At 39.4% G+C, this 19,629-nt stretch overlaps 1 protein-coding gene across 9 annotated transcripts in view; it reads right to left on the bottom strand.

Moving 5' to 3' along the window:
- The window catches only part of NEDD4L (NEDD4 like E3 ubiquitin protein ligase), a 374,946-nt gene that overhangs the window by 53,044 nt on the left and 302,273 nt on the right, over positions 1-19,629 (bottom strand). For 7 of the 9 annotated variants that reach the window (XM_084629494.1, XM_084629492.1, XM_084629498.1 and 4 more), the window contains 5 exons: positions 19,484-19,558; positions 16,971-17,030; positions 8,555-8,686; positions 7,908-8,027; positions 5,576-5,773 (listed from right to left, as the gene is read on the bottom strand). In XM_084629494.1, the coding sequence (XP_084485620.1) occupies positions 5,576-5,773; positions 7,908-8,027; positions 8,555-8,686; positions 16,971-17,030; positions 19,484-19,558 (585 nt within the window). The remainder of the gene's footprint in view (positions 1-5,575; positions 5,774-7,907; positions 8,028-8,554; positions 8,687-16,970; positions 17,031-19,483; positions 19,559-19,629) is intronic. The other 2 variants (XM_084629493.1, XM_084629491.1) reach the window with 1 other exon arrangement.

Here is a 19,629-nt window from a genome sequence, read left to right as displayed (position 1 = left end):
GGGTTTTTTTTAGACTATTATGAAGGCAAGAGATGGTTAGCCCTATGGTACATTCCTTTTTAAAAGTTTTGCACTTGGCCAACTCAAAACTAAGAAAACTGTGTGCGTCTCAGCTTTTACACTGTACTCATTACTATAGCATCAGAACATTTTCTGGTAGAAGGAGGTGACAATTTTGGCCTAGAATTTTTCATACTATTTTTGAATTGGTACATATTTGCAAGTCATGTCAAAGGCCAGGTATGGGTGTGTATTTTCTTTTCATCTCATTTTTTTCCTCATCGTAGTATTTTTTGTTACAGTTGCTAACAGGATAATAGCTGTTCAGTTCTGCATTATTTAAAAGCAGGAAAGAGAAGGAAAAATATATCTTTCTATAGTGCCTTCTTTCCCCAGGCAAAATACAACCTTAACTTCACCATTTGCCACTTCATGATGAAACCAGCTTCAATTCTTTATTCCAGATGCAGACCACAATAGTATCACAGGTCCCTATTTACTGAATTTGTAAACACACTAACTTGTGGTTCCTGGTACAGAATTTCTTTTTTAAAATAGTCATTACTTTACAGCACAGCTAACCAGGTCCAGGAATGCTCACCAATTATCAACAAGCCGAGAAAGCAGTTTGGCCATGTTAAGATTAATAGTTTCTAATATTTGTGTGGGTTTCAAATATTGTATTCAGGTTTGTGTTTTTCCAATGGCATTTATAATGGCAAAGGGAGCCATGATGATGCAGGATCTCTTCCTCCCTGGATATTTCATTTTCTGGATGTGTAGGAAGTCTTCTGGGAGCAGGGCATTCTCCAAGAAGGCCCTTATCCTTTGGAATGTACCCTCTGCATTGTTTGAGACTGACTGAATCTATTGACCTTCAGGAGACAAAAAGACAGGCTTTTACACAAGCTTTTAGGGAGGGGGATACTGCTTGGCAGCTGATGTTCAGGAATAGTGGAGTATTTCTGTTTTCTGCACTGTATGGTTTATTTAGTGATTGTTGCATCACGTGGGACGACTGCTAGATTCTCTCTGTCTATAATCAATTCTAATTTAAATAACTAATGGAGGGTTTAGAGAAAAATATGCACCTTTCTGTTTTTTTATAAATTTAGAGAGAAAAACTAACCGATCAGGCAGGAGAAGGCCATATCTCTCACTTATTTTGGAAAAAACGAGGAAGAGGAAGAAGAGCTCCTTATGTTCATATCACTGTATAGACATTAAATTAATGGCTGCCTGGATCCAAACAGTACAAATAAAATACCACAAGCAATCTAAATAAAACAAAAACCCATGGAAAACAAAGATACAAAAATATTTGGGCTTACCCAAATACTGCAGCACTTAAACTAAGAACCATCATTAGAGGCTTCTAATGTAGATAGAGATTACTTGGCACCAGCATGACATATAACAAATAAAAGTGCACGGTATTTAAAACTGAATCCAACCAGCAGCAATTACATTGCAGTGATGATGTGGAAAAGCTCGAGTATTTCATTACTAAGCTAGCTCAAATTACTAAAGTCATAGCTTGGACTGACAAGGCACAGTGGCTCCATATGCTAATCCATTCAATTTTTACACATTCACTCTCTATTTCTAGAGTTCCAAATTCAATATGAGGATTTGAAGTCACAGTGAAACCGTACAAGTGTTAGAATTAAATCACATAGACTCTTTGTCAGTGACATATACTGTAACTAATTAAAGCAGGGGATTGGTCCTGCTTTGAGTAGGGGGTTGACTAGATGACCTCCTGAGGTCCCTTCCAACCCTGATATTCTATGATTCTATGAAAACGACAAAAGTTAGCAAATTCAGATCTAAGGCTAAAAATCCAAACTGATGGTTTGGACTCTTAATTCATACTGAGTCTTACCTGAGTTTTCTTTGAATGTTAAATTCCATTAGAAAGGAAAATTATTTAAAAAGAAATGATTGCCAAAATAAATTGACAATGTGCTAATTTATTTTGTAAATACATAATTGTTAAATTTAAAATTAATTTACTGAACCTCTAAAGACATTATAGACCAACCAATAATTAGATAATATTTATAAACAGAGATAGTTAACTCAGGGTATGCCTACACGGCAAAAACTCTGTGGCACCGAGTCCCAAAGCTCAGGTCAACTGACTTGGGATCATGCTACAGCACTAACAGTAGCAGTGTGGATGTTCCCGCTGAGGCTGGCGTTCAGACTCTGAAACCTAGTGAGAGGTGTGGGTCTCTCAGCCTGAGTGGGAACATCCACACTGCTAGTTTTGCCTAATAGCTTGAGCCTGAGTCAGTTGACCGGGGTCTGAGACTTGCTGCCACAGGTTTATGGGTTGGGTTTTGTTTTTGTTTTGGTTTTTTTGCAATGTAGACATACCCACAGTAATCACTCTGACATATGGAGAACTGGTATAATTTTTTAAAAGTACCTTCCTATTCAACATCAGGCATCATATTAGAACTATTTTTAAACCTCAATATGATATCTCAGCCATTTATGTATTTCTCAAAACAATAAGATATTAGACATTATTATTATTGTTATTTATTAGGCTATGTTCAGAAAAGCACTTAACCATGTGAATATCAATCATATTCTTATTCAGCAAAGCACTTAATTAAGAGACTAATTTTAATCTGTGCTTAAGTCTTACCGAAGTCAATGGGAATTAAAAACACCCTTAAGCACTTTGGTGAATTCGGTGTAAGTGCTAATGAGAGCTCAGGACAATGTTCAGACAGTTCCTGGATCTGAGATTACAGTTCTATAATGATTGTGGAGGAATTTTTAAAAGCACAAATGGAGTTAGGTGCCCAAATCCCATTGAAAATGAATGGGAACTGGGCACCTGTCATTCGTACCTTTGAAAATCTCTCCCAGATATTAATATATAGATACAAACATATTCCTAAATTTCTATTGTTTAAGATTAAACTGATTTTGACTTCTACGCGCACAAACACAGGTCTCTCAAAGCTGTTTTATGTAATTCAAATAGTGAGTGTTTTTAAAGGGGAAAAATATGTGTGTCCCAGCTGAGTCAGTACATACAAAACTATGAGTCAAGTACATTTTTATGGTCAAGTTGTAAGTATGAAAATGAAATAGACCCTTAAGTGTAAGTATTTTGAACAATAACACTATAATAAAAATGGGTGACTGTATAATCCAATGTGCTTCTAGAGTCGAGAGCGACAATGATGTGTTCCGACAGCAACAAACATCAGTCTAAGAAACGTGGCTACAAAGGAGCCAGCTAACTCCCAATCCAAAACTCACAAAGTCATTGTAGGGTAAAGAAAACATTATTCTGAGAACAAAATTTACAATGAACCACAAAGACCGACATTGAAGTAAAATCAAGGATCCAGCTAACAGAATTAGGCAAGGAAATTCAAAGTTAAAATTCCAGGCTGATACCATGTCCTTAAGGATGCCTAAATTCTGCAGCAGACAGTATATATCAGAGGTGGGCAAAGTACAGCCCGTGGGTCACATCTGGCCTGTGGGACTGTCCTGCCCGGCTCTTGAGCTCCCGGCTGGGGAGGCTAGCCCCCAACCCCTCCCCTGCTGTTCCCCCTTCCCCCACCATTCCGCCTGCTCCCCACCCCCTTACCATGCTGCTCACAGCAGCAGGAGCTTGCAGCTTTACTGCCCAGCTGGAGCCGCCAGCGCTCTGGCTTGCTGCTCCTGCTGGGCAGCGTGGTGGCGTGGCTGGCTCCGGCTGGGCAGTGGGGCTGCAAGCTCCTGCTGCTGTGAGCGGCATGGTAAGGGGGTGGGGAGCAGGCGGAATGGTTTGGATAAGGGGCAGAGTGTCTCGGGGGACAGTCAGGGGACATGAAGCAGGGGACGGTTGGATGGGGTGGAGGCTGGGGGGAGACGCGGTCAGGGGACAGGGAGTAGTTGGATGGAGCGGAGGTTCTGAGGGGGTAGTCAGGGGACGGGGAACAGGGGAGATTGGATAGGCATGGGAGCCCCAGGGGGCCTGTCAGGGGGCGGGGGTGTGGATAGGGGGCGGGGCAGTCAGGGGACAGGGAGCAGGATGGGGTTGGTGTCCCAGGGAGGGCAGTTAGGGGACAAGGAGCAGGGTGGATTGGATGGGTCTGGGGTTCTGAGGGGGGCAGTCAGTGGGAGGGGGCGGAAAGGGGGTGGGGGCTAGGCTGTTTGGAGAGGCACAGCCTTCCCTACCCAGCCCTCCACACAGTTTTGCAACCCCAATGTGGCCCTCAGGCAAAAAAGTTTACCTACCCCTGGTATATATCATGCATAGTTCCAAGTAGGCAATGTATACACATAACCAGATAAATTAAGGATGGAGAACTGCCAAGAACATTATTCTCACAAAGCAAAAAAAAACAAACAAAAAAACCAAAAGGGCAGTTGAGTCCCTTGATTCTCCATTAACTTTTTAAAAAATAGTTTAGCTTCTCATTTTTTCTTTTTTAACATAGTACACAATAAAAAATTAAAGAAAAATGCGGTATACTGATGCAAGGCAGATAACATAGTAGAATCGTGATGACTGAAGAACATTTATTATAATCATTTTAATATGTGAGCAGTGAAAGGGACAATGAAATTTATTAAAATTATGAGAGAGCCTCAAACCTAAACAGTGGACCCAAAACACTTCGGAAGAGTGTGTGCCTTTGAAATCCAAACTCACTTAAATTTTGCAGATGGACAGTAGCTTTAGAATGGGCTAAGACAACACTCTAGATTCAAACTCTGGGGTCTCCTAAATCTCTTTCGGGATTTTAAAATTTACGCCTAAATAAAATATCTGTTCAAAATGATGGTCTTGTCCACCGGTTTGTCAAATATACAGTGTATAGTACAGTATATAAAAGGCAATGACGTACGAGAAAAAGATGTGTAAATCCTCAAACAGCAGGAATAGATATTACAACAGCCACTTCAGGATGTTAATTTGTTAGGTGCGTCACTGTTAAATCTTGGTATTACAGCAGTGCCCACAGGCTGCAGTCACATTCATGGCCCAATTGTGCTAAGTGCTGTACAAACTCTTAAGCAGACAAGGTTCCTGCATGATGAACTTACAATTTAATTAAAGACAAGACATAACATAGGCGCTGACTTCCACTGTTCCCGGTGGGTACCTGACCCCACCCCTGCACTGCCCTCACCCAGCCCCCATTCCACCCCTTCCCCAAAGTCCCTGCTTCCTTCCTGCTCCCAAGTCTCCGCCCCTGCCTCGCCTCTTCCCCGAGCGCACCACGTCCCCACTCCTCCCCACTCCATCCTGGAAAGTCCTAAGCACTGCCAAACAGCTGCTTGGCGATGGGAAGCTCTGGGAGGTAGGCGGAGCAGCGGGGACGCGGCGTGCTTGGCGGTGGCAGGGGGAAGCTTGGTTGCTGGTGGGCACAGAGCACCCACTAATTTTTCCCCATGGGTGCTCCAGCCCCGGAGCAACCCATGGAGTCGGTGCCTATGAGTACATGGAACAACAGCAAGGAGGGTATACAGGAGGGAAGACAAAAATAACCAGGTAAAAATATCCAGAAAACACCAACAGAGTTAAAATTTTATAAGCTAGAATTCATCTTACCCATGTGGTCGTCTTAGTATTATGATCAATGAAGAAAGGCCTGCCATTTGGAGCTATTCTCATCTCCCAGCCAGGTGGCAAGAAGCTCTGTGTCACTTTGTGTTGGGGCTTAGGAGAAGTATAGGGTGATGGCTGTGGAGACTGTGGGTTGGAAAGGGTGTCCTTGACAGTTCTGCGCACAGGAGAGTCCTTGGCACCCTGTGGAAAACGAGCAACATTAAGACTCCACAAATATCATTTTATATTATATTATGAATGACACTTGGTATCACGAGCTGAACACATTTTCAATGGGGATACAATTTACAGGAACAAGGGGTATCGCTATCTCAATCACTAATTTATTTTAAAATTGGCTGCTCCTTATTACATAATATGCTTTCATTGTGAAGGCCATGGTGTTTTATCACTTTCCTCTCCCAAAAATAGGGCTATTGTAGCTCACATCTTAGATACCTTTCTCTACTGCCTCTTTATAAATACCAAAAATCAATTTTATGTAAAAAAATACAGGCATTACTTTGCTGTTTGCATGGCACTGTATGTGACAAACATTTTAAAGCAAAAAAGTATAGATGAATAAAAGGCAGTGTAAGATACTTCAAATGCATTTTTCATCAATTAGTAACTGATTTCACCAACCAAAATGTTTAAAATAAGCATTAAGCAAGTTCCTAAAATAAAAGGAAAGTTCAAACTATTCAGACCAGTTTGTAACTACAGATAGTGGATAAAATTTTCAAAAGTGCCTCCTTTTCATTGACTTTCAACGAGACTACAAAACCTAACAGCCAGACTTCTAAAGGTATTTAGGCACCTAAAGATGGAGATAGGCGCCTAGTAGATTTTCAAAAGTGCATACACATTTAACTTCCAGAGAAATCAAGCCACTTCTGAATATGGGACCTGGGCACTTAAGTTTTACCCATTACAGTAACCACTTACTTTTAACTTTGTTTACTGCCTGGCTGAGTAACACTGATTATATTTTAATGACATATCTACGGATCAGTAAATGGCACAAATAAGTAGATACTGAAGCATGATTTGTAATCAAATACTTTTACATTTACCTCTATTATCTTATACATTTTATAATTCAGATACTTATAAATCTTGGATTTCAATATTGAGTATATGAATCAGTTTTTCTTCATAATTCAAAATACAGGTATGGATTAAAAACTACCATTCTGGTAAGTTTGGTTCCTCTTTCAAAGTTAAATATCTATTATACGGTAGTCAAGAATATTTTTGCATATTTTAGATGCCACTTCTACAAGGAGATTCACCTGCTCTGGGTCCAGTGGAATTCCATTCCAGCAAAAACATTTATGCAGGTGGATCACTTTGCATGATCAGTGCCTTATTTACTAATCTTGCATACTAGTGTACTGTTTATTATCCAGAAGTTCTCAGGCAAGAACAGTGATGTTCAAGGAGAGTAAACTGCAAATTATTATTATAGAGGAATACATTTACAGTATAAATAATTGACAAATTTTAAAATCTGGTTGCCTAAAATTATGGTCCTAAATATATATATGGCCTTTTTTCAGAAATGCTGAGTACTCACAAATCCCACTGAAGTCAATGGGCATTTCAGACCTTTGAAAATCAGGCACTTATTTTTAGTTGTTTTAATATGGATTTAGAATCTGAACTTTACGCATCTAGACTTGAAAAGTTTAGACCGCTGCCTTTACTTGTACCATAGTCCACAAAAACCATTCAGGAAAACTTTTTCCAATGAAGAAAGCTGACAGTTAAGTCTGTCCCTAAATTCAGGAGATATCTTCAAAAGCACTAAAAGGAAATAAAAATACCCTGCTGAAAAGAATGAAATACAAAATCAAAAGCTTTGAGATGTCCTTACTTCAACCACGGCTTTCCAGACTCAAGCTGCAGAGCCTTTACTTACAGTTTACTGCACTTGCCTTTCAAAATAAATGTTTTAGCTTTTGAGAATATTTCTAATTTGATGCTTTTGCAGCAAGAAGTTACGGTAATACATATATTACAGGATATGCACACACAAATGAAACAAAGCAATGATAGCAAAGGTAACTATAGGAGAAAGAATATTCCCCATACCCAGCAATGAGTGTGAGAGTTGAGTAAGAAAAATTAGGCAATGTTACTGTACAAAATGAAGATGCACGTGAACAAAACTTCAGAAGAAAATATCATCATCATGAGGCAAAGCTAACAGAACAGGAGAGAAGAATGTATTGGCTGCAAAACTGGAGTGAAAATAAAAGGTCAAACACAACAGAAAGAATGAGAAGTCAGGACAGAAGTGATCTTTGTTAGATGAGACAGGATTTCTTACCTCAAGTGGAGCAGATAAAGTTACTGTGGGTGAACTAAGGCTACGAGGCCGTCTTATCTGAGGCTCACTTAGATGGTTGTTACTGTTTGTTGCTGACCCAACTGCACCATCTTCTGCAAGCTATTTCAGGGGCAAAAACAAGTTAGCTAAGTGTCAGGATCATGTTTATCTGCAGTTAGGCTGTTTAAAAGAAAGCCATAAGTACTCTGTTAATCCTTTTCTAAATAAGCTTTAAATATATTATTTCAAAAAGCACGTTCAATGGAATTAAAAATGATTCATGCTTTAAATAATGAACAACTGCTTAGGCAAGAACAAACTACTATAAATGGCTTTAATTAGTACACAGATTAAAATCCTCATTTTGAATTTGATTCTAAAATTTGTCCCTGAATATATTTACTATCTCTCTCATTTCTCACCACTGTGGTTATATCTTTATTCTGGCCCTAACAGAAATTTAGCAAACATAATCTTAATCACTGTAAATCTTCCTGGTTAAATGTAATAACTTTATTCTAAATTGCCAATGCACTGCATAGACTGTTTCTGTTTAAGAACCTTAAAACAGCTTTTCAAAGGGAACTAGACCCAACACATTTTAAGCATTCTGTTGTACTGTTTAATTTCAACAGCAAACTTCATACCTGCATAATGGGCCGAGTCCAAGTTGTGGTTCGATTGTTATGATTGACATAATATGTACGTCCCTTAGCATCTTTTCTTTCTTCCCAGCCTGAAGGTAAGCCTGGTGTAGTATGTACATAGGCCACTGATGGCTGTTTATGCAAAAAAAATTGTGTATCATTATTTTGTGGTAGCTTGAAAAAAATTAATTATCTTCAGAAGTCTGCTTATGCCATTCTTTCAATCAAATACAGTGGAAAATTTGGAAATGCATGTCTTCAAATTTCTCTCTAACACAGGCTCTCTTTCTCATATATCTGACCCAACACCCGCCTCCCTTCCACACGCAGGTAGTCCGGTTCACATTTGCATAGCTACAGGTGCTTTGTTCAGAAAACAGCTCAGCTTCCATGTCGTGAAACTAAAGGAGCTACAAAAGAAACAGGAGACTACACATTATGGTAGGAACTGCTTTCACTGTTTCCCCTTTGTTAGGGGTAGTATTTATTCACTAAAGTTGCTATACATGAGTCACTGCTAGAGAGGCCACGTAGCCTAAAGGAAAAGTCAAGAACTCCTAAATTCTCACTTGGGCTCTCCCATGGACTGGGTAAGCAGCCTTAGGTCAGTCACAGTTTTCACCTCTGTAAAATGGAGGGAATAAATAACCTACCTCATAGGAAGAAAAGGAGGACTTGTGGCACCTTAGAGACTAACCAATTTATTAGAGCATAAGCTTTCGTGAGCTACAGCTCACTTCCTCAGATGCATATCGTGGAAACTGCAGCAGGCTTTATATATACACAGAGAATATGTTTCATATTCTCTGTGTATATATAAAGCCTGCTGCAGTTTCCACGATATGCATCTGAGGAAGTGAGCTGTAGCTCACGAAAGCTTATGCTCTAATAAATTGGTTAGTCTCTAAGGTGCCACAAGTCCTCCTTTTCTTTTTGCGAATACAGACTAACACGGCTGCTACTCTGAAACCTACCTCATAGGGTGTACTATAGATTAATTCATTATTGTTCAGGCGACAGTTTGTAAATGCTAAGAAAGAATGCAAATAGATTCAGGGATGGAAGTCCTGCTTAAATTTTCTGAGACTCACTATCCACCTTAAAGATAAAGCCATGGTCCCACCATCCTGCAACCTCCCCCCAAAATACAAAGTGATGTGTGTGTCATCAGAATAGGAAAAGACGTTTCTTCCACTATCTTCCACAACTCCCTTAGTACAGGGGACATATTAGCAAGCAATGGAAAAGGAGGACATGAATGTAAAATGTGTCAACATACAGATAATGGTGGTGCAAAAAAGACCAGCCTCAAGAGCTAATTCCCAGAGTGACCAGAAGAAGGCGCCAGAGAAGTGGTGAGGGTGCGCCCCGTCACAGGTAGATACTTAGCTGGTGTAAATTGGTGTAACTCCAGTGAGCATCTGGCCCTTAATAAATTTGTACTGGGTTCACTGGGTTCATTATTTTCAGGAGATTTTTCTGTTGAAAAGTCCTTTTCATTTTGTTGGACAAGCTTCTGGAGTCTAATTAATCCACAGGTATGTGGTGAGAGACCTGAAGAACTTGCAGGGAGCCAGCAGTAGCCTTTCAATAAGCCTAGATTATTGAGAGAATCTTTAAATTCTGGAGTCTCTTCTTTCTTATGACCAAGTTTTGATTGGCAGGAGAATGATGAAATCAAATGCCTCTATCAGAAGACCCGGCAAGAGAAAGCAAGTGCCTAAGCTTAATTGTCTTGTCAGTTTCTGTGTAATGCTTTATTTTAGCATCAGTACCACTAATCCCCTTAGAAGTAGGCAGCTTTCTAGCTATAAGGAAGTGTACTAAGGCCCCTTCTTACTGTAATCTGCTTTTTAGAATGGCTTTCCTTGTGTGGACTGCAACAATAGATGTGACATTCTCTTATAGATATAAAAGGACAAATAACTTCCTCTCACAGAAGTCAAAATAAAAATATTGATGTTAAGGCACGACGAGCAGTGCCAGCATTTTATCTAAGGTGGAAGCACAGCAAGGTGGGTAGGGAGAATGCCTGTATTTAAGCAGTTAAACTGATTTTGTTCATAACCTGTGAGTTTCACATTGAGCGTAGTAGTATTGATGTTATAACAAGTGCCAGTATCTGGATCCGGAAGAAATCGACCTGACAGCTGAACCAGAGAAAGAATCTATGCTCATGTCCAAGCTGTACATAGCCATTGTGCCTCTTTTAACACTGCTTGAGGGGAGAGAAGAAACCCTGTCTGCTGCATGCAAGAGAAAATTTAAGAGCTCTTTAAAGCCTGTTCAGATAAGAGAAGCTGAGACAAGCCTGTTTCTAAAAGGAGCCACATTAAAACACCAAAACAAAAACACAAACAGAAGAAAAGGATTGTAAAGTCTTGCCACTGTCTGACAACCTGCAGTTGATGCAAATAATTGAAGTAGGCTGAAAAACTCAGTTACCCTTTACTCTAGACTCAGAGGAGAGATTCCTCCAATGCTCATTCACACTGTGCAATGAAGCCAGACATTTAAGGCAATTACCCAGCACACAAGCCAAAGGACCACATACATTTTGCAGATGGAACATTTCTTACATCTTTGACGTTCTTTTCAGATGTTAAGCAAAAAGGGAAAGAACAGATTTTGCAAGTTTGTCATGCTCTTGCTCCATATTTAGACAGAAATCAGACTATAAAGGTCTCATGTTTGTTTAACAGCATAGGGTGTGATGTTGCAATTTCAAGTAAGCCATGGAAAAGGTATGCAACTGAAGAAAGTAGCAAGAAAACGTGAGGACTGAAGTATTGTTCGGGGAGGGGAGGGGGATTTTCTGCTGGTTCTCAGTGTGCAATCTTCCTTACTTATTGTGTAAAAAGCAGCAGTTTCTTTAACTACTGAGATTCCACTTACATTACAGCCAGTTCTTGTTCTGATGCTTTTGCCAGTAGCAAGAAATAATGGTGGAGATCAGAGGTGAGTGTTATCATGGGAAAGCTGAGGAGAGGAACATAGTGTCCTTCAGCACGTCAGGAAGCTCAGGAAGCAAAGGCCAGCACCTCTGAAATTCTGCACTGAACTACTTTTCATATACAGATACCTCAGTAACAGGAAGTATTTCTTATACCAATACCTGATCTCAGGGTATCAATCAGTAAGCAAGGATGTACCAACAGCATGTTTTCGTGGGCATATAGGCGACACGTAGGGGGGCATGCAGGGTCAAGTGTCTGCCCCAGATTTCTGCTCAGCCTGCTGGAGAGTGGGGAGGGGAGGGAGGGGGAAGGACAGGGGCTCTGTCCCTCTCCCATTGCGCCTGTCCCTGGCACGTTTGGCCCCTGTCCCTGGCAGCTGGGCCCAGGCAGAGAGCAGAAGGCGCGGGATGGAGCTGCTTCTCATGCCAGCTGAGGATGGCTGCTCCGGGTCGCTGCTCTACGCAGCACGGTGGCTGCCTGCGAGAACCTGGAGTGCCCCCCACTCCCCGCCAATCATGTTTCCATCTCACTCAGCCCCCCTATCCCTGGCAGCTGGGTTTTGGCAGGGAGTGGAAGGGGCGGGATGCCACCTTCCCAGGCGGGCTCTCTCTCAGGCAGCTGCCATGCTGCACAGAGGCAGCGACCTGGAGCAGCCACCCTCAGAAGAGGCTCCTTCCCGCCGCCTCCTCTCCCTATCTGGGCCCGGCTGCTAGGGAGAGCAGCCAAGCGAGCTGGAAACTGTGCTGCGGGGAGGCGCAGCAGGACGACAGAGCCCCCATCCTCCCCACAGGTAACTCTGGTGCGGTGGGGAGAGCACGGCAGTCCCTGGGCTGGGTGCAGGGCTGCCACTGGGAGCAGGTTCCCTGACCTCTGCCAGGGGTATGGGCATTGCTCACACCACCCCTGCTGAGGTGTCCATGAGCTCTGGGAGGACAATGGTGCTTTGAGCGTCTCTGGGCCGGGCTGGCCCCAGCCATGCCCAAAGGCACGTGCTCCATGCCCATGTGGCCCCAGCCCCCCAGGAGCCGGTGGGATTGGTTGCCCTGGCCCAGGGAGGTGGGGCTGAAAGTCCCTCCCAGTAGCAATACATGGGGTGGTCACATGTCCTCCCTCCCTGCCCCCAAGTATCAGGAAGGACACTTTGTCCGTGAGTTTTAAATCCTACTAGTTCAAATGTGGCTCAATTCTGCAAGGTACTGGACACTCCTGTGAGGTGTTGAGTAACTTTAAATTCCCACTGAGGTTAGTGGGAATTGAGGGCTGTCAGCACTTTTTCAAGATGTACGTATCAGGGGCTTGATCTTGCAAAGATATTACAGTCTGGAGAAGAGGCTGAGAGTATATGCTCTCATGTCGTTAATGATGATGGAGAGTCATCCAGGAGGTTCTCTAAATATTGAGCTCTCATAAAAAGGGAAGAAGTCTGAATGTAAGAAAGAGGTAATGTACATTAGCAACATGATGAGCAGCCCAAAAGCATTCTTTGAAGACTATCTCAACACAGATCTATAAATAAAGCCAACCAATTTTTGGAATAAATTAGCCTGAAAATTACCGACCATCTTAGCACAGGTGGAACCTGATTCTTTTTAGGCAGACACAGATCTATTATTTTTGGAAAGTATTCCACCTGATTGAGTCTCACAAAAGACTACCATCTGCACTGAGGAAGGGGTAAGATAATTCTGAACAGGAGGCAAACCAACATGTTAATATTAACTGCTGCTTGCTGTATTTAGTTTAAAAATTCACCACCATCATAAAGTGTTACTCTTACCCTACAAAACTGGTGAATTGTTTCCACCCTGGTTAAAACTGAGGAACATTCAAGAGCTTACATGCATCACTCTTTTGGAAATTCAGAAAATGTGTATCTCCTCTGTTCTAATTCAGTCCTGGTTGTCGGTATGTGAATCTTACAAAATATATTTTGCATTTTATACCTTGATATAACATGTAATTTCCCTTATATGGTGGAAATGCTTTTTGTGTAACTGACTTTATTGAATATTACTATCTGTTACGGTATTTTAAAAATCTTCAATTTTCCATATAAAACTGAAACTGTAAACAGTATTTTAAAACTAAAATGACACACATGGTAACTGGAAAACTGTAACGAAGAGGCATTAGTAGGGTGTATCATGGAAGCAGCTTAATGCACCAGAAACCATGAGGTTTCACTGCTAGAAAAACACATGGGGTAACTGCTTAAATGATGGAAATGGAAATGTCCTATAGGAAATATCACTACTGGATTCTTATCTATAGAACACTATAGCATTTATGTTCAATTTAAAGAGGAAAAAAATCTCATTACCAGGTAGGAAAGTCATTCACAACAATAATGTGGCTGAAAGTACAGCGGACCCTCGCACCTTAGAGACTAACAAATTTATTTGAGCATAAGCTTTCGTGAGCTACAGCTCACTTCATCGGAAATGCCACAAGTACTCCTTTTCTAAAAGTTTATTTTTCTTGTTAAAATATTGTGGCATCTAAATTTCCAGTTACTTTTGATAAAACATCCACCAGAGAATTTAAAGGCTGATGCCTTACAGGTTCTGCGCATGGATCATATGCTGCATGAGGCCTGAAGTAAGGCTACCTAGCGATACAGATACCTGTGTGTTCAGTAACATCACAAATCTCTCAGGCCTGATTCACCATCATAATTACACTGCAATCTAACAACCTCTTTTTTGTGTAGCCTTATAAAACAGCAATTCATGTTGTACATTCACCCTGTTACAAAATAGATATTGTAAAGCAAGTTGAGACAGTGGAAAACAATTGACCCAGAGATTGAAAAAGTGAATGACAATGCACTGTGGGTCACAGTATCTCTATGTCACCCACAGATCACTTTTGAAATCCAAGGTGCATTAGTTTTCCTTATTTAAAGCTCCAGCAACATATTATTCAGTAGCTCCCTCATCTGCTTTACCCTCTGATCAGATTCCCTATCAATTCCAGAACTCTTCTTTGAACTATTACAGTAGCCAGTGCTAAGAGAATTCTTTCATTTAAAGGCAAATGCTTCATGTGGTTGAGCTGAAAAACAGCCTCCATGGTTCAAAGAAAAAATCAGGAGTCCAGGAAAAGTAAAGAATGGGTAGAAAGTTGACCATCTATTTAAGAAAAGGGAGGAAATAGAAGGGGAGGAGAAGAGGAATTAGTTAAACAAATCTGGCTGAGACAGCTCGAAATCCTGATTCAGTCACTTCCTAAATGGTCATGATTTGGGGTGTTCTAGCTATTGATTAGCTTGTCAGAACAAAAGTAGTTTAGGTCACATGACTCTCAGCCAACAGGTGAGGCGTTCATCTGTTCTAGGGTTTGAGGTACTGTATACAAATACATGCATTCATTGTACTGAGAGGCTATTGAAATTCTCAACAATATACATTTTTTTAAAAGTGGCTACCTCAGAGGCTTTCAAGGAAGTTTTTAAATCACTTGATTTTAATCACATACATTGTATTCAAGACAAAACCAAAAGGATGTTTTAAGTCCATTAGTGAATATTGCCAATAGCAGGTTTGATTTACAGGGAGCTATGAGGACAGTCACAAACGAAGAGAGTCACTAGAGGTGGAATCATTAAAGATCACATATAGCAACACGTCTCTTCCTTTTTGTTGTCTCCTAACGCCTTATAAACTGAATCCAGTTATTGGCAGTATTCCTTTGTAATATAAACTGAGCTTTGCAATCCAAAATAGAGACTCAGACGCAATCCATTTAAAACACATTAAATTAGAACTTTCAGTTCTCTTTACCAGTACTTTATGCATTCTCAAAGGTAAACTATATTTTCTTTACTGGTTTCCTTTCATAAGATAAATCAGAGATGGGAGACACTTATGCAAATTATCTTGTTCATCCTCTTGCCATTTGTGATAACTAGTGCTTTGTCCAGTCTACTTTTACCATAAAACATTTCAAGGGAAAATAATCAGTTTCCTCTGAGACTTTCAATAAAGCTCTTAAAAGCAATCCAATTAAAAAACATTGTGTATTTACACACACACAAATATATATCAATGCACATTCAAAGAAGCACCCACTTTACATAATCATGTATCAAAATTTGCTCATCTTCTGTAATTGACTTAAGTGAAAAACAAGGCCCCCTGCAATACAATAGACAGATCTCGTATCATTACACTGTACATTAATATTTTGTGCATTAATTTCAATGTGCTATCTAAACACTGAAGGTCTACATTGGCATGGTAAATGCATAATCAATATGAATGTAAAAATTCAACAAGAATTTCCTTGTACCAGGCCTCAATATATTTGGCTATCACATCAACATTGCATGCCTATTTTGGAATACAGTGGCGTTACTGACCAGGCATTTATAGATTAGCTCTAATCTGAATTCAGTTTTTAGTAGAGGAATATAAAATTGTATAAAACGTGTGTAATTAATGGAACTATCTGCCAACAAAAGACTGGATTTACATTAGAAATTAATACAGAACATTTTGTCTGCTTTACGTGGTTATTAATCAGCTTTTCCACAGATATCAAAGGCATTTCTGTGTTCGTGAAAGGTATTGACACTTAATTCAAGGTACAAGGTACGTTTCCTTAAAGTTCAATAAAGAACATATGCAGTGCTTTACACAACGGTGCCTTGATCCCTGAATTAGGGCCTCATGCTACTTCCACAATAAAAATAAATATATATATAACTGGTTTTCATTGGTGCACATATATATTTATAAAAGCTGAATATATTTATTATTGGACAATCCACTTGCTTTAGGTTCACATTTAATCAGATTGCAAGTGTATGGGATAGCTTCACAAACTACATTACGCAAAATGGTTTCAGAATATCAAACTTCCAATTTAAACATTGTAAAATATTTTCTTGAAACATTCAGAGTCAAATATCCAGCACTGGGCTAGTTAATGACACAAGGAAAGTAAAACTTGGTAGTATACAAAGACCATATACTACACTGAGAATTACATGGGTACATCCCTCTGCCTGCATGGTTTTCAAAGCAGGATCCAGGCCTAAGAATAAAACTGAATAAGTCTAGTGTTAAGTCAGCACAAATGGTAAGTGCTATATTTTAAAGGGTCTCCGTGTATAATCAACATTGCAATTAGTATTGCATTTAAAAATAAAGTGCTATATCTTTCCATTTTTTAGCACTAGTCAATGGTATTTTCCAAGAGTGTCACTCTGTTTAAAAATCAATTGCATTATATCTGTATCTTTACAGTATGCTAATATTACTGTGATATTATCATACTACTTGAAAAGATTATTTCAAGGTAAAAGGTGAAAAACAAACGTTAAAACTTAGCTAGGGTTTCTGAAAAGTTTAAACCAATACACTGCTGCTGTATGAAAAAATGTCCAGTGTCATAAAACATGCTAAACCCAACCCATATTTCATTTACAGAAAGTGTTTGATAAAGAGTATTATTACCGTTGGTTCTTCACCACCTGTGACAGTTGAAGAACGAGCTCTCCTAGATGGACCACTCTGCTGTTAAATGATAATTAATGTTACAGATAAGTATGTTTAGTGATGAAGGTAATAGATTATGCTCACATCTTCAGGAATCATAGCCACTCTCTCACACTTTTTAATGGAGAGCAATTAGACTGAAGTAATGTTAAATAAAAGATAGCAGCAAGAAAAATGAAGCCATCGATCACTGATAACCCAGATGAACACATCACTTATAAATTCAAAGACTGAGGCACTAGTCTAATAGTTTTGGTGCAGGATTCTCTATATACACTAGTGCTATAATGTAAGGTGTTTAAATAATTACTTTTCCAAACAAAAACAATTTTACATCTTCAGCTCTACAAGCATAAAGCGCAGACATTTAGAAACGAAGAGGCAATTTTCTGGCTAGCAGTGAGCGCACAGCCCTGTGAAAAGTCATAATAGTAATAATAATAATAATAATAAAAAAAGAAATTGGTGTTCCAAGTTTTCAGTAAGGAGCAATATGTTCCAGGACAGACAGCTTAATTAGAAATAAAGGAAGGGTTTAGTTGCTAGAGGAAAAATGACTGTTAGTTCAGTAGAGATTGATGATTGGTTAGATCAGGTATGTCCCAGTTTTAAAGTAATGCTTTTTTATACTGCTGTTTTGAGCACCTAATTTCATGTAGTAAACATTTTAAAACAATAAACTGAAGGAAGAGTCATAACAAAGCCTAACCTTATACACCAGTTAAAACAACCCACAAACCACAAAGGACAGAAGTGAATCAAAAATATTGAAAAAGCAGAAGCTGGCTGGTGCAGATTCCAGCACAAGCCAATCACTTATAATAGAGAGGAGAGACCGTTTGAGTATGCTTTTGCTGCGAGCCACAATATTTTTAATGCAGTAGGATCAATAAGTAGGTAGTACTTTATATACATTTCCCTTGAACACATACAGAAACATCTATTACTGCAAAGCCACCATTTCATAATGACATATATAGAACCATTAGATAATCTCCAGCTTTACGGTGAATTTAATCAATAAAAATAGGAAAAAAAATGTCAACTGTTTAATACAATGACAAATTTATATTAAAAAACTTAGCCAATTTCAAATACAAAAGTGGCTGAATCACACCAATTTAACAATAAAAAAGATGATAATTATTCATATTTTGTTATTTCCTGAAGATACAAGTTCTAATGATCCTTTTCATTTGTATGTCCATATTTACAGTTCTGGTAAAAAATGGGGAAAAGATTTCTGCAGAAGGTTCTATAGGAAATATTGTCAATTTTTTGTTGAAATATCATCCGTTACGAAATATTCTGGCCAGCCACAGTCAAAGGCTGATCTACTGCAACTTTATTCTAGGTTACTCTATCTGCGACACCACCACTTTGCCCAATTCTACGGAAAAAAATGTAGAGCTTGCTGGACATCAGCAGTAAAGTGCTAAATAACTATAGAGTAAAAGAGAACCCAAAGATACCTTTCCTGTTTAACAACCACCTTGGGATGTGGATTCTTTTCCTGTTTAAAGGGATTCAGTTAATTTCTTAGCTACTATATTAGGAAAACCTTGTTGACATATCATATTGGTCAGAAAATTATTGTGGCCGTTAGATTTTGGTTTTACATGGCCCTTCATAAAGGGGATTGTTAAAGCTGGTTGAAATACTAGCCAATTTCTTTTTATTTAAATTGGAAAAGTTTTCCACTAACTTGCTGCAAATTTTTTCACATTTCAAAAAGTGTTGATTTCGCCTCCACTCCCACCACCTCTATGGGTGTGCGTCTATTTCTTTTTTTACGTTTCTTCACAGGCCAGAAAATGTTATGGTAACACTTCTGTGCAAATTTTGAATGGCTTTAAATAATATTGACACACAAAAACAAAAACCCACGCACAAAACAGTCCATGAATTTTCAAGTATAACAACCCCTATTCCCCACTCTCCAAAAAAAAACAACCCCCGCCCCAACCACTGCCCACCTCTCAAATTTAATGAAAAATGTCACCAGTTTTGCCCAATTCTAATTATATAGCTCCCTGTAAGCCCAGGTATAAGTTTATTTCAAAATGTGTGTATTTGATTTTCCAAAAACCTAGCACTGGGCCAAATTCCCTCAGTGACACCCAGCTCCAGATTTCAGAGATGTAAATGAGGCCAGAACTAGCTGCATGGGCTCAAATCCTGGCCCCAATGACGTCAATGGTAAAACTTTGATCAACTTCAGTGGGGCCACGATTTCATCCACTGTCTTTAATCGTCTTGACTTAATCTTTTGTAAAACCAGTAAAACCGCGTTACTATGTTGACCTACGCAACATGATCTTAATTTGGAATCAGTTACAGATTCGTACAGTCATATTCCTACCACCTCTGTATAAATATTCTGAAGCCTCTGCAACAGGAAAAGGTTCCACTCAGAACCAAAGAATATTTAAAACAAAGTATAGAAGAAATAAAAATTAGCTTTGATTTACCAGTGATAAGTGAGATTGTTCAGCAACTGCATCTGTTACACTGCAAGATCTCAATCTTGAAGAAGGATCTCTCTGCTGAAAGAAAGGAAAAACTTCCTAAATTGTAATGCATTAAACACATATGGATTTTCATTTTATCAAATTCA

Source organism: Lepidochelys olivacea, assembly GCF_965140295.1.
Source record: "Lepidochelys olivacea isolate rLepOli2 genome assembly, chromosome: 5".
In the NCBI taxonomy this organism is placed as follows: Eukaryota; Metazoa; Chordata; order Testudines; family Cheloniidae; genus Lepidochelys; species Lepidochelys olivacea.
This window is presented reverse-complemented; position numbering and strand designations above follow the sequence as displayed.